This window comes from Aphis gossypii, chromosome X, assembly GCF_020184175.1.
Source record: "Aphis gossypii isolate Hap1 chromosome X, ASM2018417v2, whole genome shotgun sequence".
NCBI classification, from domain to species: Eukaryota; Metazoa; Arthropoda; class Insecta; order Hemiptera; family Aphididae; genus Aphis; species Aphis gossypii.
Genome location: NC_065533.1, coordinates 49149110 through 49173685, shown reverse-complemented (window position 1 = coordinate 49173685; position 24576 = coordinate 49149110). Strand labels below are relative to the sequence as shown.

Below are 24576 nucleotides of genomic sequence, written 5' to 3'. Positions count from 1 at the left end.
TTCGCATAAACCCACAACTCCGGCTCGCATACCTATATACTATAATAATAATATGACCTATACGCACTCGGCGGTCGTGCCGAAACGGTCACACTGGACGTGACATCAAAATTTGTATACACAGTAATAATATAACGTACTATATGATACGCCGCCGCCGTGGCCGCCGATATCGCCGACGCCGCCTACGGGAGTCTCTCTACTATCGATTTAAGTTGTATTGTTGTCGTGTTACGCGCGACCCGGCTCGGCTGCGAACGCAGTACGCGCCCGTCGGCCCTAAAACGCACACCACCGTCGCAGCTATTCTACCCGCTTTGGGGTCTCCGAAACGGAAGCGCGCAAAAGTGCGCGGCGCCACAAGTTGCAGGTGTCAGATCCGTCGTCGTGACCATATTATAATCATACTGCAAAAAACAGACACCACTGGACACCGCGTAATATAATAACAATAGTGACAATAATTATTACAATAAATCATGTACAATAATGTTATAGACACATACTATTTTTAACGGACGGCCAGGTCGCGGCATACACCGTAAATACCGTCGTGTGTGTGTGTGTGTGTTTGGTCGCGGTCGCACGATGACATCCAGCGACGGAGGACTGCAGTCTTGTCGCCGGCAGGACAATCGGAGCGGCGGCGGTGCAGGCGTCGCAGGCCAAAATCTGCCGATAATAATGGCCACCGGCTGTCGGATGCCGCGGTCGCCGTCCAGAGACAAGGACTTATCCTCCAGGACCGCCGCCGCCGCCGCCGCCGCACATCAACAGCAGCAGCCCTTCGCTACCACCGCCGTCGTCTTGAACCGCGTTACCAGCTCTTATCCCGAAGCGTTTTTCAAAAGGTACCTACTATTATATTACATAAATAAATATGATTATTATGACATTTTGTTGCGGGCTAAATATTATATTATTGAAAATCGGGTATTGCGCGCATATTGCTCGCGATTTTAGTGGTTATGGAGTAGGAACAATGTATGTGTATTGTCCGGACGTATTGTGCGCCGAATCATGGTGGACGAAATCGACATGAATATTAGTATGAGCAATACCAAGTATATACATTTTATCATGTTATTTCTCTACAAACCTCTTTATAATAGCTTTATATCTAATAAAATTAATAAAACGATCAATGAACTAAAAATATTACCCAGAATAACTTATTATTTTTTATCTTTTTATTTGTTCTTACAATATTATTACAATGTTTTTTTTTCTCACTATTCGGTACGCGGAACTTTTGCAATACATCTGTATGTCTTGCGTGTATTATAGCTATCTACCCAACTTGAAAAATCGGATAATTTACATATATTATTGTAACATTATAATATTACCAGCTATAGTGGCCAATGTGTGGAGACTAGGTTTTTTTTGTAGGTTTATAAAAATTATTCGATTAAATTCACAAGTATACTTACCCTGATATTCCCTTATATTGTGTTCAGACATCGAGGTAATATTGGGCCTTTACTTATACATTTTTCACTTTGTCCTAATTATTCACAATGTTCTACTATACATGTTACATATTGTACATAATTTGACAGCTATAAATCCTGCAATAGATAACGTTATTGTGGGTCCATTTTTTTCCTTTTCAAAATCAGCTTATAAGTTTACTAAGTAAACCCACACTGATTTTACTACTCAGCCTTGAAATGTTGAAATAAGTTTAAAAAAATCACTGCTTTCCACACAACATAGCTGAAAATTGACATATCATATTATACTATTACATACATTTTTAAAAATATTGACCTGCATACATTTTAGTCTATAAATGCATTGGGAGAAATCAAATATCATACGATCTCATAATAATAAATAATATGTCAGAACATATATCATTATATTGATATGAATCCGTTATTATATTTTATAAAATAATAATGTCAGACATAATAATATACAATGCACACATTTTTACAACATTGTAATATTTTATAATAGCTAACAAGCAGCTAATAATTTATGGTACCTACGCGGCTATACGTCGATAACTAAGGACAACAACAATTTCAATTATCACAAATAACTATAAGGTTTAATTAAAAAAAATTAAACCTATTCTCTACAAATTATAATTAATAATTTATTAACGTACTTAACATATATAGCACAATCTTTATATAATTTATTTACTTTATTTATCTTTAATATTATGTTTTATAATTAAACCCAACAATACAACAAATACAACGAACAATTTATGTTGAATGCATGCGTTAAATAATATTATAATGTTCTATGAAATTGGTAAAAGTATAATTGCTTACCTGTAAAATTTGGTATTTGTGACATATAAGACGTTATCTATAGATATTATGCACCGACTATACATGTCTGTACCATATAATATTAGCTCGTGAATAGTGATATTAACAGATTTCAAATACCTACTACGAAGTGATATTTTTTGCATATTTTATCGTTCACTCACTGTAGTATTAATTTACGGGGTAAATAGGTATGGACAAAATATTATTTGTAAGACATTATAGCTTATACACTAATAAATAGTATTGAAATTGATTACTTAATATTTAGTAAAGGTCGTAACTCGTAACACAATTTATTACTCATGTAAAAACTACCTAAATGCGAAATTTATACAAATTATAAGAATATAATGAATAACGAATACGTTATTTTGATACAGTTGTCTATTTTGATATTTAATTATGTATAATTATTAAAAATTTTGACGTTTGATTTTAATTTTCAACAATACCTTAATAATTACTATCATTAGATTATTAAATGAAAGTTTAAAAGTAACTTATTTAAAATATGATATAATATAAGTGGTTGTAGAATGTAGATCATATTTTAAAAACACTAATCATTAAAGCTATAGATATAGTCTATATTATAAGCTTATAAAATTATAATCTGTAATAACTTACTTATTAGACACGTCGTTAAAAATGTATAAAATAAACAATCAATCACATTTTAGTAAAATTAATTTTCTGGAACAATTTTTTTTACACATTTTATTAAATTTATTGTCAGTTAAAATCAATATTACTAAATTTTTTTTATTTTCTTAAAAATCAATACATATGGTACACAACAAAAGTAGGTATATAATTCATTTGTGACAACATAATCAATAACATAAAAGAAATGGTTCAAGACGAAACTATCCTTCAGCGACATATTGAGTGAAATTATTTATGATTTTATTGTATTGAAAAGTATATTATACATATTTAATTAGGTAATTAATAAAAATAAAAACTTAAGTAATGTTAGAAAAATCTACATAAACCATAATTTAATAAAGTATGGATAATTTTAAATGACAATAAAGAGTAGGTAAGAATAATTTTTGATTGTATTTAAGAATAAAAATTGATTTTATGAATCTATTTAATAATATTAAAATATTAAATAATAGTTTTGTAAAGTAAAAGATGAATGGTATTCGTATCTTATCATTTATTAATTATCTTATTGTAATATATTTTTAGAAAATACAATTTTTATTTTAAAAATGTATTAAAAAGATTTTTGTGTTAAAATATTTTACAACCGACATTTTTATAAGTACCTATTTGAAATTAGTATTTTAACGAATTTTGCAAAATCTCAAAAATTATTAAATTATTCTGTAGTCAAAAATTCATAAAATTTTTTATTTTTATACATTTCTATTTACTAGGCCACTACTACTTTTCATTGTTGCATTTGCAATTTTTTTACTATTCTAGTTTATTGCTAAGTAAGTTTTAAATACGTTTTATAAAAGTACTAATTACAATCTAGCTAAGAGCAATGTCAATAAAGCATTTTTTTGGCAATTTTGAATTTTTTACAATTATATTTCAATTTCTTTAAATCTACTTATTTATAAAACAATTTCAACTATTTTTAAATTTCGTTTTTGTAATTTTAATTTTCTAATACTTTTTAAATGGTTTTAGGTATAAAGGTTCTATGTAATTATATTTTCCAAAAAATTATAATTTTTTGAGTCATGTTATCCATTAATATTCCATTGTATAAAATCAATAATTCAGTTTTTCGTTTACGTTTGGAAATATTTATATAAATAGAGATATCACAAATTAAAATATGTTATGCAAAAATTACGTAAGAGAAGTGTACTCTACTATGAAATAAAAATAAGAATATATTGTCTCTCAAGGGAACATTGGGTTTCAATAAATGAGATTATGAATGTTGGGGTCGCTATAAATTGCGTCCCATTTCAAAATTTTTATGTAAATAGCGACCCGGGTATATTTTTGTAGATGCCTACCTAAATATTTTTATTCATACGCAAAGCACGTCTAACGCTTTTCTTTTTAAATTGTTGTTAAGTGTCTGTCTGTTGGTTCCGAAATTTGTAAATAATTGTGATCTTTAAAACTATTTATACAAATATGAAATAAATTAAAAATTATTAAAATATTTAGGAAATATTATGTAGGTACTTATTATTTTTCAAATATAAAATAAATGTATTTATACCAAAATATGCAAAAATATGGTAGATAAAATTGGGCTTGTTTCAATTAGAATGATCTAAATCATACATATTGTTTAATCCATTAAAAATATCTTATTTCAATAAAATATGTGTTTAGAATGAAATTCATTTCCTAGATATTTATACAATTTGTTACACTATTTTACGGAAAGATAGTAGGATCGAAAAGTCAATAAAAATAATATGATATTGTATAAAAATGTATTTTTACAATAATGTTAAAATATTATTAATAATATAATAAACGTAATATTTTCTGTAAATTCAATCTAATAATTACCGTAATATTATAACATTAAAAACTAAAATTAATTAATTTAATAGCTATTTCCAAAAACATTATTATGAATTAATATACTTAGTTGTTTAGACTGGTTAGGTTTGTTTCGATGATTATTTTATATTATTTATGATATTTAGGTATATTATTATAATTATTATTATACCTATTCATCAACATATACTCATCGGTGAAGCATAATTACGTTTTAAGCTTATATTCTACTAAGTTAGTAAAAAATAATTGTATATTTGTATGCATAAATAATACTAAACTTAAACTTTTCAGTTAAGTATAACTTTATCATTAATTATTGAAAATATTACTAAGTATACTAATAGATAGTTAGGTACATACATAATACATTAATACATTTATAATCAATGTTATTAGCAAAAATATAAGAATCCTTGACATACCTAACTAAGTTGATCAAATATAATATTATTTTATCGTTACGATTTGATTAAATTTAATTATCTTTAAAAAATTCAAAAACAGTAATATTGGTTAAAAAGTAGAATCGTAAGAATTAAAAACAAATTAATTAATAAGACATTATTAAAGTGAAGATATAAGTACTTGAATATCTATTAAGATTTCAGATTTGTATGCTTCTATTTAAAAGTATTCTAATAGTAAAATTACACAGTTATTGTGAATCCAATGTTAAAGGAATTTATTGTAAAATATAAAATAATTAAGGTATTTATCTTGTTAATATCCAAACATTGAAATAACGTTTTTGCTACAATAAATACAAGATCATTTTTGTTAATTTAATTGAATATCTAGTTTATATTTACGTAATTATAATGTGTAAAACGTATATTATTTAAATTTTAAAATATTAATTAACTAAAATTTTAAGAGTAAAATAATGTTAATATGTTATTATTATAATAATGAAAATATTATATAAGTACGGATATACCTATGTCCGAAGAAAAACTTAAACCACTCGTCATTGGAAAATCTGTTAATCTAAGGTGTTTTAAAGTGAACTAGCAGTAGAATGGAAGGCGAATAGTAAAGCATGGATGACTACTCATATAATGACAGATTGGCTTCAACGACTCGATCAGCAAATGAAAACTCAAAACAGAAAAGTTTTATTGTTTCTTGACAATGCGACATCACATACACATCTGTTTTTGGACAACGTAACACTTATTTTTTTCCTCCAAACATAACTTCAACTTCTCAACCTTTTGATTAAGGAATAATCAAAAATTTCAAAGTTTTTCACCGCGAGTTCACATTACAACACATTATTGCGAATCTGAATGACGCTTGAAATGCACACGACCTGGCAAAGCAAATCAATGTTTTAAAAGTGATTACATGGGTGAAAAAAGCATGGACAAAAATTTTTTCATTGACAATCACAAATTGTTTCAAAAAATCAGAATTTCCGTCCAGTGAACCTCTAGAAATGGAAAATGAAGTGAATGAAAATGAGTTGATTGAATTAATGGAGCTTTTTCCGTTGCCTCAAAACGACGATTTTGCCATAATAGACAGTAATTTGCCTACAGAATGTAGCTCAGATGATATAGCTATAATTTTAGATGATATTTGATCGGAATTAAATCCCGTGGAAGTCGATGATGAGCAACAAGCTAATGACCAACTAGAAAATTCTGAAATAAAGACGTTGGCAAATTATTCAGAAGCTCTTGAACAGCTGATTCGTCTGAAAAAATTTTATTTAAATAAAGGCGATGAAAAAGGATTTTCAAATATGAGCGAATTAATTAATTATCCATCACGAGTTAAAAATAACCAAATCAAAGTTCAAAAAACAAACATCAATAGAATCTTTTTTAAGAAATAATTAATAAATTTGTATAAATATAATATAATAAATTTATAATGTGGCATTGTATGTATGTAATATAAAAATAATAATTAAAATTAAATTTATAACGTATATGTGTGTATAATATATAATATTAATAAAGATTATACCTAATACATATTATAAAATATAAAACAATATAAATGTACGTAAAAATTGTAATTTTTAAAACATTGAAACCTGTCTACAACGGACACCTGTCTATAATGGACAATTATTTTGTTCTAGTGACTGTCCGTTATATACAGTTTTCACTGTATATAATATGTTCAGATGATGTTTGTAAAAACTTTTATTTTTACTACATTTTTAGCGTACGAGTTGCGTATTAATTAATTATTTACTATGATAAACTCGTTTGTTTTAAATTTTTAACATGTATGAAAACAAAACTTAGGTTGTGTATTTCATAAAAATTTAATTTATAGATAATGAATATTTCACATAATTATATACATTTTATTATGCAATCAATACATACCTACTTTAGATTTCAAGCGAAGCTATGAATATATTGATTTTATAATGATGTATTTATGCTTTTATCTGTATACACAATAATAAGTGGAAAAAAGACTTCGATCTTCAACTAATTGTGGTTTCTTATAAAAAAAATTAACTTATTACTAGTTCTGCTGATAGATCAACATTTAAAATTAAATAACTGTCATTTGATGTAATTCAAAATTAAATAACTTAAAATATTTGGAATTTCCAGTAAATGTTAATATGTTTTATCAATATTTTCTGTACTTGATAATATGTTCAAAATATTTAGAATATTTTGAGCTATGTATATCAACTTTTTTCAATTTTTTTTTTTTAGTTTTTTTCTGTAAATGTTGATTAAAATTTTTTCACTACCTAGTTAAAAAAGTTTTAAAATTTAATACAAGGTTTTTCATAAGTTGTTTAATTATCAATCAGTCAATATATGCATCGAAAATAGAAAGTCATAACCTTTTTTATACGTATTCAAAGTTAACATTTTGACAATTTTGATTGATTTCTTTAATCATCGGCCCTTCTTGCACCGAACCATCACGTAAAAAAAAATATATATAATATATATATATATAATAAATATATATATGTTATTTATATATAAATCGGCGTAAGAACATGTATATATTATACAAGTATATAATATGTCATACGTATACTTTCAATTTACCTAGGTATTAAATATACTTAAACTATATTTTGTTTTTATACATCGAAACAGGATGTCGCAGGACATAACGAATTCGGTGTGGTTCGAAGAGGAGAACGATTTGATAAAAAGCTGCGGGGCACTGCAGTCGGCGCTGGGTCTGTCCAAGAGCTTCAGCACCAGCGACATCGCTGACGCGACCAACATGGACACCGGATGTTGGCTCGCGGACGCCGACGACGTCCGCATGCCGCATAGCGCTTCCGAACTGGCCATCAACAAGTTGCGCATAAACTCGGACGTGCTGCTGATGGCCACCACCATGCAGGGCCGGTTGGGCAATACGTCGCGGTCGCTGTCCACGTGCGTGGTGGTCGGCGACATGGCGTCCACGTCGCAGCTGCCGTCGCCGAGCCGGTACTCCAGCTCGTTGCACAACAGTTACGCGCCGTCCGCGTTCAGTCCCACTGACCTCGTGAGGTCCGTCAACAAAAAGGTACTATGTTATTGGCAAAAAATCGTTACGCACAAGTGTGATGATAGTGTGTGATGTATTGGATGAAGATGTAGATCGATAATTAAACAGTTATAGGTTAAAATAATTTTTTATTTGAAATAAGATAATAAATATTTTGCAATTCGATCACATGATATATATGAAATATAGGCAATAGATAAATTTACATAAAAATATCTCGGTCGGTGGTTCCCAAACTTTGTTTTACTCGTTTATCGGCATATAGCCAGGTAGGCACCCACCATAGCAGTAGTTCTCGACCGTGGTGACACGAAAAATCAACGAGAAAATGAAAAAAAATAAATTTTGGCAAAAAAAAAAAAAATCATATTATTATGTACTGTATTATTATTATTTTTTTTTAATAATAATAGAATAATGTTTAGATATACCTACAGCTAAGATTTTTTATATTATTTTGATGTTAGAGTGACGCAGTGTTTGATTCTAGTGGTTAAAGGCAAGGGCGTCTCTGGCCCTATTTTCAAGGGGGGGCGACTTATTGATACAATTTAAAAAAAAAACTTTTTGTATCATAATTACATATAATTACGAAAATATTAAAGTAGGTACTATTAAATAGAAATAAAAACAGAGGCTCTGGGGGGGGGGGCGATCGCCCCATCGCCCCCCCCAGAAATACGCCCTTGGTTAAAGGTGACATGAATCAAAAAAGGTTGAGAACTATACCTACTGCACCATAGCTAGGAGTTATATACCGTTCGTATTTATTACAGATCTAGTAACGTACCACTTTATATTATAATGGGTTAAGATAGAACTTAACAAAACGTCATTTATATATAATTCTATTGTCAACATAAAAATGATAAAGCAGTAAAACATTTGCGCACGTTATAAGTCATTAAATTGCCTACTTTCGTGTGAGGTGCGTGTGTCGACATTTACTGTGCAGCTATTATATCGATGTATTTTCCGCGATTCGAGAGTAAAACAATCTTTAATAATAACGTACAATATGATAATAATTTATGAAAAATATAAAATAATATTATTTGATCCGCCACATACATCAATGAACAAAAAAATCAAATATATATTTTTATTTCCTTGTTCAATGATAATGTTGTCATTAACATACCACAGCAGTTTAGAACATCTGCAAATAAAAAATTTAGATAAGTAATTGATTTCAGGAAAAACCTAATTAGATACCAGGTTATTTGGTAATTTATATAAAATGACTGTAGGTAGTTAATTATTAAAATTTATAATAAATTTAAATTTAAACGGTTCAAATTTATATTCTATATTTTATTACATAATTTCACTGAGCACGGATAAGTAGAAAATTAATTGTTTATTAGCACACCCCTAACCTTACATCATGCATGTCACTCAATGTGCACCTATGTCGTGTACTCAATTGTTATTATTAATCTTGGTAGTAATGTATAGGTATAATACTCAATATTCACATGCAATCACTAAAAATATAGTGTATATGGTTATATGATAAAAATCTCGATGACGTTGTGTGTAATGTGCATGGCCTAAAATCAATCGCGTAGAACGAAAAGGTAAATTTATAATATTATTTTTCGGTCACTGTTGACATAATATTATGATCATCACTCTTCATTTTTAAAAACCATATTGTTATATATAAGTAACTATGCATGTCACATGATTATTGGAGTGTTGCCGCATCCTATAGGTGTTTAATAAATATTGTCTATATAACAACAGCAGTTATATAACACACACCATATTATATACAAATATTCGTATAACCAGAGTATATTTTGGGATATACAGTGTACACACTTATCATTATTAATCATGTATATAACCGTGAGAGGGTTTTATAATTAAGTAATATAATATAGTAGGTAAAATATACTTGAAATACCAAAACGGTTAAAGTTCACTGCTTTTGACACCATTACTTGTATATTATATTTTATGTGTTCAATTTCAATGTTTATATAATATTGTAGTTTTGAAGACTGTTTTCAGGTGCGCATGGCCAGGGTTTTTTTTTAAATGGGGTGTATAAAATAATTATATTTATATTTATATTAGTTCAACGCGGAGATTCTTTCTTGTAAGGTGTCCGGAAAATAATAATCTTACCTCTAATCGTGTATACGTGTCACAACGTAGTTTATGGTTTATTGATAATATTTCTTATAGCAGTTGTTATAATTACACATTTTTTAAAAAAAAACCTGAATCATTATTAGCATTATCACAGTTATATCACAGAGAGGGAGGTGTTTCGACACCCTAAACCCCACCCTGGCTAAGCGCCAATTTGGTTCTAAATAATATTATGATAGTATATAATGGTTATGTATTTTGTGTCTACTGCAGGTGCGACAAAATTATATTCAACGGCGTCTATTGATAACTTACAAGACATTGGAACGTTTGTCACTGAGCGAATTTAATTTAGACAAGAGTTCCGGAGCCGATCGTGTGCCAGACCAACCGCAGTTGTCTGATCGCAATGACGCGACTACAGCCACCGCAGCCGCGAGTTCAGGAAAATATTTGAGCGTACCGAAAACCGGTGGAAAGCCTCTGTGCCAGGACGACATTGCCGTGTGCACCGACACTATAAAACGATACCAGCCGAAAGCGTTCACCCGATACGACAGGAACATGTTCATAGTCAACTGGCTGGATAACATCGATCCGCAACACACCGCTGCAGAAGATCAATAAACACACACACATACTAAATAATTTTGATATATAATATTATAATAATGATTAGAAAACTAGCTTGCTGCAAAAGTCAGACAAGTCAATTTTTTGAAATTTTTCAGTATCATAAAAAAAAAGTTTTATGACTAAAATATTTTTATTTTTAATGAAAAAAATTTTCATATTTTTTTTAAACAAAACATTAATCAAGTTTTGTTTTGAAAAGTGTATTGCGTATATAGCCGTATGCACACTGTTTAAACATTAATTATGCATTATGTTGTTGAATTTTTATCATTATTTGTAGCAAAAAAAGAAAACCAGATAAGACTATTCGCTATAAATAAAATTATACGTCTATACTTATATTTAACGGACTAATTTAAACCCACTTTTAGGGTATACTTGTTTTATTCATCGGATAAGTGCATTTTTGAAAAAAATTGACTTGTGTGGTTTTTGCTCCAACCTTTTAAATTTAATTCTATTGTTATAGTAAAATGCTAAAATGCGCGCGCAACAACTACCTATATATAAGATAAAAGCATCGATATTAATAATGCTAAATAAAAAAGAAAAATAACTGCTATGTATGGTATTATAAAATAATTATTATCTATTTATCAATCATTTAATTATTATCTGATTGTTGTTAAATTGGTCATGGTGATCATCACGGTCTTATAAGACAGTGATCATCTACGTGATCCATAGTATATTATTACGAACGTGCTATAATCATATTATTTTAGAGCGATTATTTCTAAACGACTCGTTAAATGTTGTATTATGCATATAGAGACATGCGGGATCTCTATAAACATGATTTTTCACTTCCCGAAGTTATTAAATATTTTATAAAAGTAATATCGAGTTTGAATAATTATTAATTCGTGTTTGTTCTCGGGTTTCTCGACCTATTTAATACTAAGTGTGTGATACAAACTTGATACTATTTAAGTAATCCCCTTGCATTTTTATTGAATAGATGTTTTATTAGTAAAATTGGAGAAACATAATATTATGACCACATTGCATAACATTTAAATTCAATATTTATAAATAAATCCATGAATCACTCAACGAAGAAGGTTTTAGGCAAACCACTTTGTTATTCTGATACTATATGCCTATACGTTTCATTATATTAGTATATTAATAAGACTATAACATTCTAGCTACTTTATTATTATCTATATAGTATACATCCTTGAGAATATTTACGAAAATAATTTGTCCTGTTGAGTATTGACTTAAAACTATATTCCGTTACCTATTTTATAGATTATTATTTTATTTAATAGGTACCTATCTTAATATATTTATATTTTTATTACTATGTTGAGCTATATCTTATAAATTAACGATAAACTAATACTTGGTAGATTTAAGGAACAATTCGAAATCAATATAATTACATTATAGATGACTGATAAGTTAAATGGACTAATGGCTAACTTATTTAAATTAAAATGATCAGTGAATTTCTAAAGAATTCAAAGTCAATTAACTTAACATTTTTATTACAATTTTTAATATTATACTATAATACTATAGGTTAATCGACTAACATGTATTGAGATGAATGCTAGAATTGGAAAATAAATAGCTAATAAGATACCAACTCTAAAATGTTTTCATTTTAACAAACTCCTAACAATCTACTTTTATAAAATTAGTTGAGATACGCTCAAATATTTAAAAACCAATTTAAATATAGTACTATATCTCCTTATATTCTCTATATATGACTATATCCAATTCTAGCATTGTACCTATAACAGTATTACGCTTTGATACATTTAGAAAAAGACTTAAGAAACTTGTTTTAAAATATATATTTTATTAAAACATGTAAAGTAAAATAAATAATTTACAAATCTAATATTTTAATAACAATATTATAAAAATATCTAAAAACATTTTTTTCATATTTACAATTTATAGTGAAGCTCATTAATCATTATTATTATAATATTATTAAATATCAAATAAATATAATTTATAAAGTTTAATTTATAATAGCTTAGGTATTTACCCATTCTGTATGTCTTTATATATTTTAAATACTTGTTTTTACTCATACAGTATGAAGTGGCCAAGACCAATTAGTGTTTAACTCATAATTTTATATCTTCAATTTGTATGAAATTATTTTGGCAAAAAGTTTTAAATTGACAAAACACGATTTTATATTTTGTTTATAATTTAAAAGTAACCTATTAATTATATGAATTACCTAAAAGTTTTAAGTCTATTTAAAATGCGGCCTTAAATCATGTTACCGTTTCAAATTTTTTTATGTATTTAATTTATAAAATTATATTCAATATAATCATCTGACTAACTTTTATACACCAGTTAATTAAGCTTATATAATCTTAAAAATACTATTTTTTTATCTAGGCAATATTATTCCATTATTGAAATTTTAATAATAATTGCATCTAATCATCTAATAATAAATCTTTTAAAAATGCTAAATCAATTTTTTTCATCTAACATGACAGTACAATTAATAACAGTTACCTATAAACTAAAAAAAAAAATAAGAAAATAATAATGTATTACAATTACTTATTGAGCTTTATGTATCTTGATATCTTGTTGTATTATAATAATATATTGTTTATACTTTGGACCCACTATACCCATCCTCTCTATAGCCCTGTACTATAGTGTACTATACTACGTGTACCACAAAAACAATTTTATTTTACAGATCCTGTTGAGTATAAACTAATTTTTTTTATAAATTATTGGGTTATTTAGACTATAATAAATTTATGTATTTATAATAAAATAATAAAAATAAAAGATAATTTGTTTAGAATATACGGTTTCAAGAATTGACGTAAAAAGTTGATCAAATATGCTTATTGATAATGATTTAAATATTTATTAAGAACTTCAGTTAAATATAAATTTGAATTCATTTCAAACATCATAAAACATTGTTTGAATTCCACTACTCTCTCAATCTCTTCTATAAGTTATTTTTCAAAATAAAATGATAATATTACTATTTTTTTTTTTATGACTTGAGTACAATATATACATACATAATATGTATGTATCTTGATACCTAATACTACAAGCGAAATTGAACGAAACCACCTACCTATATATTTCTAATTTTTTTTATTATTATAATCAATCCAACATGATTTAGTACCTATTCCTCATTTTGATACCCTACAAAAGTAGTTAGTTTTTAATAAAGACTTTTTAAACTTAACGGTATTTTATAAATCCGTCCATTTATTAAAAAATAATTTTTTCTAATTTTAAATACTCAAAACATTCTATTTATATTATTGTTTAAATTATTATTAATAATTAATACCTGCATTTATAGGTTTATAACAGATTCGTTAAAATATAACCTATAACCTCTATAAATCTATTATTGTATTAAAAAAAATTAAATTTATAATATTATCTGTTCTTAAAATTATCGCTGAAAGCTTTATAATATAGTATTGTATTAATATAAAGCTATACAAAATAAAATAGTTATTTTTTTTTTGAAGATATAACTTTGAATTGTATACCTACTTGATATTACCTATAACTAATTGCTTTTTTAATACCTATTTAATTCTATAAGTATACATGTGTTATTTATTTTTATAGTACCTATAGTATACTTGTATGTATTTGCTTGTATTTGATTATTATCGTGATGAAAAATGTATTCAATATTCCTACATAATATTATAATATTAATTATATTGTATTTATAATCTCTTTATCTTAAATGTATTACAATTGGTTATATTATTGTTATTATTCATATTATGTATGGTGAATAATGTATTAATTATAGGTACCTATATCAGTATAATAAAAGGTGGTTAAGTTTAAAAAAAAGTTATACTTAATATATCTAATGAGTACCTTCTGGCTATTAGTTATGTAATGAATACTGTGAATCAATAAAATCAAATCATTTAAACAATTATAATTAAGCGTAATTTGTTTTAATTACGTACGCATGAATTATAATTCTAACGTAGTCGGTGATCACGGATTAATAATGTTCAAAGCCAATTACTATAATAATAATTAGTATTATATAATATTCATTTTTAGAAGGTAATTGACCATTTTCAATTTTAAAATTCGGAGATAAAGACCTAATTTAATTTTTTTTTGAAAATTTCAATAGTAAGTATAAAATAATATAAATAATAATTCGACTTATAGGAAGTTTAAGAATTGTAGTTAAATGTACATACAAATAAGGATAATAGTTTTTAAAAATTATTTCACAAAACTATTAAATATACGTAATATCATTTATTACAGTAACGCCGTGTCTTTTAAAAACACTTTTTACGATCAAAAATAGGCAGTAAAATATATTTTTTTCAATAACATTGTGTTATTGTTTTAATTTATGTGAATTTGTATTTTTAAATACATAGATTAAGTATTAACCAAGAACATTAATGTTTTAATCATTAATGATAAACTACGTACTAGAATCATCTTATTTTATGTAAATAATATGTAATACCTACACATCTGCCTAATATGCGGGTCAAATATTTCATTTACATTAAACGACACAAAATACATACCTCATAAGGCAATATTTATACGAATATACGAAATGTTATAATACAGTAACAGTATTACAGTTAGGTTTAATATTATTATATATCAGCATTGAATTTATATAGTGATATCAGTAAATGTATTGACAATATAACTATTAACTGTACAAATTGTACAATATATAGTAGGATATAATATAATATATGTAGTGAGGAAACGATAAAATGTACACACTTGCGGATATTAGATACTAGATAGGTAAGCTTTTAACACGGTCCCACGAAATATAATTTATATTTTATATACGTTATACCTACCAATTACTATGACCTTACAATTTAAAATTACAACTAAACTATAATAGTAATATAGTATAGTAATCTAAGGCCCTAACCAGGGCGTTTAATAAAGGCAATTATAGGAACAGTTGCACCCAAGCTATAGGACTTTTTATATAGTTTTAACTGTTTACACAGACAAATGATGGTCATCATATAAATATAAAAAACATAATTAAAAAAATTACCATTTGTGAAAACTTCTACTAATAAATTTTGGTTATTGGTTTATATTTAAGTTAAGAATGGGTGAACTTAACTGTTCCTAAACCAACCTAACCTAACATAGGTAAGTTATTGTATAGGTACATGCATGATAAATAAGCATAGTTAATGTTTTATAAAAACAGCTTTTTATTGATTTTTACATTTTACAGTTCCTCAATAGTTAAATAATATATTTTTTGAGTTTTAACAATATAAAAAATTGATTTTATCGAAAACTGGTTTTGCGTAAAAATTCCCCCTTTTTCTGTCATTTTTGTGTGGTTTTTCCCATTTTTTTTGAAAACTGCTGAAAACTTTTTACTTGTGACCTCCTATAATGCACAAAGGATATCTATTCGATTTGCCACCAGAAAGGCAGGAGCTAACCCTGAAGTTTAAATTAAGCATTATTTTGACAAGTTATGGTGGACAGAGGCCTAACCCTACCTATAAATAATATTTCATAATTTAGTTATTGTTTATTGAATAAGTAAAATTTGATATCTTATTCTCGTTATTCACTATTCAAATATTCTTCTTATAATTTGCGAATTTGCGAGGAATTTAAATCTGTACATAAATTACTGTTTTCTAAATGCGCCGTACACCTTCTAATTATTGCTGTCTGACACTGACATGAACACAGACACTCAATCGGTCTGTATATATCTATAGGTATTGCCTGTATAAATTCTCGTCTGGCTTTCACTCCAATTACCCGTGCTCTTAATATATCGTTTTTTTTCGTGACTTGGGTTAAGAGGTATAGGTACGATAATATGTCGTATCGAAGCGTCGCGACGTGTACTATTTTTGTAGAGATAGGGAGTATAATATTTTATATTTTTACCGTTACCTACACGTTATAGTTCTGATTAGTATCACTATGCTGCTTATGCTCACTCATATCACATTTCGTATGCATATAATGTATAACTCAGTATGTCAACACAACTATATTATATGCATAATATCATGTAAGACGTACCTAAGATCATCTATTTATTAAAACAATATCGCAGGAAAACTATCTATACTCAACTAATGCGATGTTTTTATTTTTGTCATTTTCGGTTTGTCGAATCAATAATAATTACGTGTAATAGCGACGACTTTGAGTAGAAACACATTTTTTTCCGACCTGTGCCTAAATGGCTAAATCGTTTTTGGTATGCGAAATGCATGACTAGGTACCTTACGCGAAACACTGTGTCAGCCAGACGCTATTGAAATATCGTAACGGTATGATTGTGTAAATAATATTATCTAATATATAGCTGTACAATTCAACAGTTGCGTATACATACTCTGTGGTAGGGAGAAATAGTTTCGTTTCCTTATGACGGTATAGTTTTTGGACGTAGCTGTACATAATTTTGAATACGTAAGCATTAAACGCTTAAAACGGAACTTTTATGTTAGGTGTGTAGTATACCTATTTTTTATTAGTAGGTATATACTATACCGTATAATCCACGGTAGGTATCTTCGTGTACCTACCTATCTATACTATCCATGAACGCGATACCCGTGTAAAAATAAAATACCTACAAACAGTTAGTGGGTACAAACTCGACCGAAATGAATAAAAAACGATTGCAGTTCGTGCGGGGGTGGAAGGGTTTGGGTAAAATAAAGTATGTAGTTCGGTCCGTCTCGACAGTCACCACGACGAGCACGGCGTGACCGACGACTGAAACTGGCATTTATTTTTACAAACCCGTATAATAAATATAGGTATAACGTCGTGTTTCTACCAAAGGCAGTCGGCTAAAAAATGACGTTATAAAATAATATCGACTTGAAAACTGCACACGTTTTCGGTGCCTCCCACCAGCGCCTAACCACGGCGCTCGACCGCGAGTTTCGAACTTTGGACGGTAAACCGCCGCCGTCGACAGCAGCTGCTGCAGCTCTGCAGGCTACGTGTACCCGCGTCGACGACGTCCACGACGTAGCTCGTAGGATTTATTATTCGAAATTCCCCGTCGGCGTTTTATCCTTATCGCTCGCCGCCGACGTCACATCAAAGTACGTTAGGGCCCGGCCGGCCGGCGGCGGTTCGTGGGCGGTGGGTGATTTCGGCCGCCGCGTCACACACACCGCTCGGAAGTTGATAAGATCCTCTCCCCCCCCCCGGTCCTTCCCGCCGACAATCGTTTTGCTTGCGTGGTGGCGTTATCACCCGTCGGGAACCGTTATCACCGTTGTCGGGCTGGCGAGTCCTACTCCTGCGACACACACACACACACACAGTAATATTACCTATAACCGCTCGAGCGAGTCATCGAGTCGCGTCCGACACGGCGGCACAGTCGTCAGCGGCCGTTATCACCGTCGTCGTCGTCGTCGTCAGCGAAAGCAACAGCAACAGCAACCGATCGCGCGCCGTCGGCTGCCACGTTTCGACTGGGTAACGCGCGCGCACACGCGGTCGGCCGCGGATATCCGTCTCGTTCGGTCGTCCACACTCTGTACAGAGCCGCTGGACGTGTCGTGTGCCGTTTCTCGACGCCACCGCCCGCCAGCCACCAACGATACTCGGCGGACGGGCCTTGTGCATCGCGCGAAGACGACGTCCTCGCCGCCGCCGGCAACCCGCACGAACGTCGTGTTTTTGGCGAGTCGCAGTCGTGCCGCAAACATGAACGGTAATATTATAATATTATTATAAACGCATTTTGTCGTCCCGATCGGAGGAGATCGGACCGACATGTTGGGGGGGCATAACGGTGTGTGGCACTTCGTGAATCCGGAACACGCACCCGACGGGCAGAGAGGTAGGTGTGTGTGTGTGGGTACGACGCATAGAGTCGCTACAATATGGTGACACGGATTCGTCTCTGCGTTTCTCTTGCCGTCCGACGGCGAGTTTCCGGTTTTTTTCGTTTAGATTTTTCGTCGATCCGTCTTGACGGATCGTTCACACGTTTTGCCGATTTATCATATTTTATATTTGTGTTGTGTTATTTTCTTTGATCTTTTATCGACGGGTATCGTCCACGCCTACTACTCGTCTGTCCGATCGAATAGCCATTTACTCGACGTGTAGGTACCTAAATAGCCCAGTAACTTTGTCAGTGAACACCATATCGTGAGAAAAACATACCTACTCGATATGCTCTATAATTTCTAACTACGGCACTGATGTTATCGGTGATGTGGGGGCCGATGTGCAATGCGCGCCTACGCCCCCCGGTAGTCGATGCACTGCCATTATTATGTGTTCGATAGTTTGACACGAGTGCTGTTTTTATGATCTTTGTTAATAATTAGGCAAATTTGATCTCATGCCGTATTTATCGTATACTTTCGAGATTAATAACTCGCGTTTAAAAAAAAATCGACCATTTATACTTCTCCTAAATGAAAATTCAATATTAATTGTAAAGGTACAATTATTTTTAATTTTTTTGTCAAAAGAAGATAAATGTGTTTGTTAAATACATAATAGTAATATTAACATATATTATGCTAAGGTATACTCTCTTGTATATTCAATACCATTTAGTACTTTGGTAGATTTAATTTTTTTACCAAATTTTTAAAGAGGTAAGAGTACAATATAAATAATTGTTTTTTGGCTTGTTCTTACATAATTGTTTTCATTGTTATTTTATTTTTATATATTTATAAAAAGATTTGCAATTAGATATTAGTTTTTAATTTTAAAAACTCTTAAACTACCTTTATGTAACATGATTGGGAGCTTACTAAATATTCATAATTTGATAGTCACTTGATTTAAAATTTTTTATCGATAGTGTTATCAGTTGTTTCCATATTTGTTTTATTAAAAGTTTGGTATCCTATACCAGAGTGTAATAAATATTACTGAAATTACATCACTGAATCTCCTAAAGATTTATTATCTCTCTCTTGCAAATCTAGGTCAATTGCCACCTGTCTATTTTTTGGGATATGGGACAATTACAGGTGTGTGTATATTATTTCTACCTACAATATATCGTGAGAATCTTGAAACTTAATGCACAATTTTTTTTTTTTATTACAGTTACATAAATTAATGAGAAATATTGTATTAAATTATCTAGCCTTAAGTATTAATTTTTTTAATTGTTTTGAATTTCAATATTGAAAACAGATTTTAACGTTTAATATTTGCTTTAGATACATTAGGTAACTTTTTTATTTATTTATCTAAAATATGAGAAATCCAAACTTGTTTTAAATCCATATGGTATGATTAAATTGATCAGTATTCAGTAAATGAATTAAAAATATATTTGTATAGCATGAAAAATTTATTTATTTTTAATGTATTTAAGTGTTATTTTAAAATTTCCTTCCACCAAGTAGCATAATATGTCCTATTTCTGGGTGGCAATTGATTGAATATCTTCCATATGTATGAAACATAAATAGCAAAAGTGTCTAAATTAAATAAGTAGGTATTGTAGTATAAACAATTAGAATAATTATTTGTATTATTTTATATTATATAAATCAAAAAATACTAAACGATAAAGATTTTATTTGTTTTAAATGTTTGCAAGTATTATACCCGAGATTATACCTATATATTATTCATTATATGACATGTACTTACTACTTATGTATCTTATTTGAATTTTATTTTATTTTTATACATGTATTACACATAATTTCTGTTATTCCTCAAATATTATTAAATGTTATCTTGAATTAATACTTATTTTTTTTTCAGGTTCAAAAATGTTTGCTCTAATTTTAGTTGTGTTGGCAATCAACACAGTATCAATTCAAGCATGGGATTCTGATCAAATGGAAGTTTTTGATCTGGTTGAAGAAATGAATAATATAAATTTTTATAAATTTTTAGAAGTACCTGAAGTAAGTATTATTGTATACAACTATCATATTTAGTATACATAATTAACAATTGCTTTAAAATGAAATTGACAATTTCAAACTAATAAAATATAAATTTAAAATATTTAAATCCTTTAATTATATATTTTTTTAACACATCATATCAAGAAGTAGACATTACTTTTAGTCAATAATATCTTTATAAACTTGTACAATTTTTGTACTTAAAATACTTAGTCAATTAGGCTTAAAAGTATATTTATATATTTAAATGGATTTTTTTAATTTAAATGTTGTTTAATTTTTTAGGATGCTAATTCATCAGCAATACGACATGCATTTAGAAGGATGTCGTTGATATTACATCCTGATAAAAATAACTCTCCAGATGCAGAAGCCAGATTCAGAGAATTAGCTTCAATTCATGATGTTTTACGGGATCCTGTAAAACGTGGTCATTATGACAAAGTTTTAAGTGAAGGGTTACCGGATTGGCATCATGCTGTTTACTACTACAGAAGAGTTAGAAGGATGGGTTTCCTAGAAATGATTGTTATTCTCTTTTCAATTATAAGTGTTGGACAATATCTTGTGGCTTGGGGATCATATATAGAAAATAAATTCACTGTAGTATGTGATCTATAATCATGATTTGATTTTTGTTACTAAAAATTTATTAATTATTATCTATTTCAATATTTTTAGGAAGAGTTATTAAGTTCAAAAATTAAAAAAATTCGAAAACAAAAGAAATATCGAGGTGATTCAACATTACCACCGGAATTTGATGTCAACATTCCAAAACCTAGGTTTGTTTATTTGGTTTTAATTTTTATTTAATATACATAATACACAATTCATTTTTTTTCAGCTTAAAAAATACACTTCCCTGTCAATTACCTTATTGGTTATGGATATTCATCTTAAAATCACCTTCACTTACAACCGCAGCAATATCATTTTTAGTCACAAAATTCAAAGAAAGACAAAATAACCAAAAGTGAGTACCTACTTATTTCATATTTATTATTCTTTACACACTTGTGAGTCTATTTAACATTGCAATATATATGTTTCTTTTTAAAATTAAACGTATTTGAAGAAAACATTTATAATTAATAGGCACAATAGTGGATTTTCAAAATTTTTCTGGGAGCAGGTCCTGAATATAATATGTATTTCAAATGTACTATTTTTATTTTTATAAAAGCAAGTGTTTACTGAATTTTAATCTAAGTATTATGTCATATTGTCCCTTATAAAAATAGTTAACATTAAGGGTGGGTCGTTCTTACAGTGTTCAGTTAAGACTATTCGGTAGAATTCTATCGGTTAACATAGTTTATTATAAGAAATTTTGCTGTTTAGCATTATCAGACACTAACAGGACGTTGTAAGAACGACTCTAAGGCAGATGATTTTATCAAAACTTTGAAAATACGATAGCAAAATATTATTTTTATTATTATTTCAGTAGATTTTTGATAATCAACCTACTTATATTTGAAATATAAATATGTTATTTAAAGTATACTTACTGAGTCAGATTATGTGTATAGTCATACATTAATTATAATAATTATATATATCAGTGTTTAGGGGTATAGATCCCCTCTCCCTACCAGTAGTTTCAAAATTTATATAGCTATTAAATTTGTATTGATTTTCAAAAAACTCATTATTTTTTACATAGTATATGTAATATAAAAAAAGAAAACAGTACCATGATTTTTGAACTATGTATATTTAGTTTTTAAATACGAAATGTTGAATTTTTTGTTTTCATAACTAATATTATATATTATTTATTTATTTTTAGAAAAGTGGAATTTGAAAAACCAGAACCAGTTATTCGTGAAAGAATAAGACGTCGTAAAACACCATATAAAATACCAGAAATTAATGATTATAATAACACTAATGGAGATTCGCATGAAAAAGTTAATACTGAAAAAAATGATGCACCAGCAGTTGCTGGTGGTTTGTGGACCGATGAAGATTTATACGAATTGTCTCAGATGGTAAATAAATTTCCTCCTGGTACATCAGATAGGTGGCAAAAGGTTGGCAAAGCAATGCAACGTCCTGTTCCTGAAGTTGCATATATGGCCAATAAAATGAAACAAAATGGATATAAGGTGCCAACTCCTGGAGAGACAATCGAATCAGTTACTACTGAAGAACCGAAGAAAGTTAAAACAAGAGCGATAGAAAATGTTGAATCGAGTGATAATTCATGGACTCAGATTCAACAGAAAACATTGGAAAATGCTCTCGTTAAGTTTCCTAAAGGGTCTACTGAAAATCGTTGGGAAAAAATATCTAAATGTGTACCAAATAAAACTAAAGTAAGTACAAAATTTTAAAATAGTTATATTATTTAAAAGTATTGTTCTTTGTAATACTTCAACTACCTATGAATAATACATTTTAGTTATTAAACTGTTAATTGTAATACATGTTAAATGTTTCTATAGGAAGAATGTATGGCAAGATATAAAGAATTAAGTAAGCAAGTGAAAAAGAAAAAAGATTCAATTGATGATGGTATAGAAAATGCCGAAAACAATACTAATGAATCATGAATTATGAATAACGTGTTTCTATATACCTTGCTTTTATGTCCCCTGTTTCTTCTTAAGTCTGATTTGGTTGTGATTATTTAAGCTCATTTTATAATTGACATAACATCAGTGTGTGTTTATAGCCAATTGAAATGTAAATCCATGTACTAAATTAATAACCCTAAACGCTTCAGATGACTATTGTCAGTCTTACAAAAAAACTATTGAACCCAATTAAGATATAATTTATGATAATTACCCTATTATATTTTAACTATTTTATTCATTAAATAAATTGTATGTTATTATACCTTTTTAAAATTAATATACCGTGTATATATATAAAATGTGCTAAATCTGTTTATTCTGTAAAAGTCTTCAATAATGACTTGGGTATTCTATCATTTATTTCATTTGGCTTATTGTTGTTTTAATATTTTCTTTTGTTATCCTATTGAAGTTAATTCCTTCTATGTTATTACATTATTAATGAGTATAAAATTGTATTAGTAAAAATATAACCTACTTTTTTGATGTGTAATTCAAGTTACATCTATTTTTTTTTTTTTTGCTTAATAATTATAAAATGTATAATTCTTAAGTCACAGAATTTAAGAGATATTTTCCCAGTGGTATAAATATTTCAATGTACCTTAATCAATAAACATTAGATTTAATATTATACTTTATTTTTACATTATTAGTTAACTAATAATATTGCCCTAGGTAACATAAGTGTCTATCTATATGATAGGTTTTTATTAGTTTCAATTATAACTAATATAACTTATGACCTAAGTTTATTAATAATGGATATGATATTTTTAAAATATAACGGTATAAAATAATACAAATACTTAAAAAAAAAAAAAAATATGGCAATTAATTTTATAATAATGTAAAAATAATGTGATTTTTTTTATAATTAATAACGAAATATGATTTGAATAATAAAAATAATTAATAGAATAAATAGTATCCTCATAGTAATTGGTCAAATTTCCAGTGTATGAGTAACTTAAGGTATTTATAAAATTGCAATTGTGTAATATAGGGCTAATAATTGCACTGTTGTGAAGTAACAATGATTAACAT

At 28.5% G+C, this 24576-nt stretch overlaps 2 protein-coding genes across 2 annotated transcripts; both read left to right on the top strand.

Moving 5' to 3' along the window:
* Positions 1 to 213: 213 nt before the first annotated feature.
* Positions 214 to 14964, top strand: LOC114124436 (uncharacterized). The gene is made up of 4 exons (XM_027987688.2): positions 214 to 437; positions 499 to 851; positions 7880 to 8303; positions 10662 to 14964. The coding sequence occupies exons 2-4, from the start codon at positions 589 to 591 to the stop codon at positions 11013 to 11015; spliced, it is 1041 nt and encodes a 346-aa protein (XP_027843489.2). The 5' UTR covers positions 214 to 437; positions 499 to 588; the 3' UTR covers positions 11016 to 14964.
* A 3349-nt stretch (positions 14965 to 18313) lies between these two features.
* Positions 18314 to 24165, top strand: LOC114124430 (dnaJ homolog subfamily C member 1). The gene is made up of 7 exons (XM_027987682.2): positions 18314 to 18756; positions 20793 to 20938; positions 21227 to 21547; positions 21623 to 21726; positions 21789 to 21917; positions 22737 to 23265; positions 23395 to 24165. Exons 1-7 carry the CDS (start codon positions 18750 to 18752, stop codon positions 23500 to 23502), a joined length of 1344 nt encoding a protein of 447 aa, XP_027843483.1. The 5' UTR covers positions 18314 to 18749; the 3' UTR covers positions 23503 to 24165.
* Positions 24166 to 24576: the final 411 nt, after the last annotated feature.

Coding starts and splice junctions, on each gene's coding strand:
- LOC114124430 (XM_027987682.2), top strand. Junction 21,918..22,736: donor GAAAGACAAAATAACCAAAA/GTGAGTACCTAC, acceptor ATTTATTTTTAG/AAAAGTGGAATTTGAAAAAC. Junction 23,266..23,394: donor GTGTACCAAATAAAACTAAA/GTAAGTACAAAA, acceptor ATGTTTCTATAG/GAAGAATGTATGGCAAGATA.
- LOC114124436 (XM_027987688.2), top strand. CDS start 589: ATGACATCCAGCGACGGAGGACTGCAGTCTTGTCGCCGGCAGGACAAT. Junction 852..7,879: donor CCCGAAGCGTTTTTCAAAAG/GTACCTACTATT, acceptor ACATCGAAACAG/GATGTCGCAGGACATAACGA. Junction 8,304..10,661: donor TGAGGTCCGTCAACAAAAAG/GTACTATGTTAT, acceptor TGTCTACTGCAG/GTGCGACAAAATTATATTCA.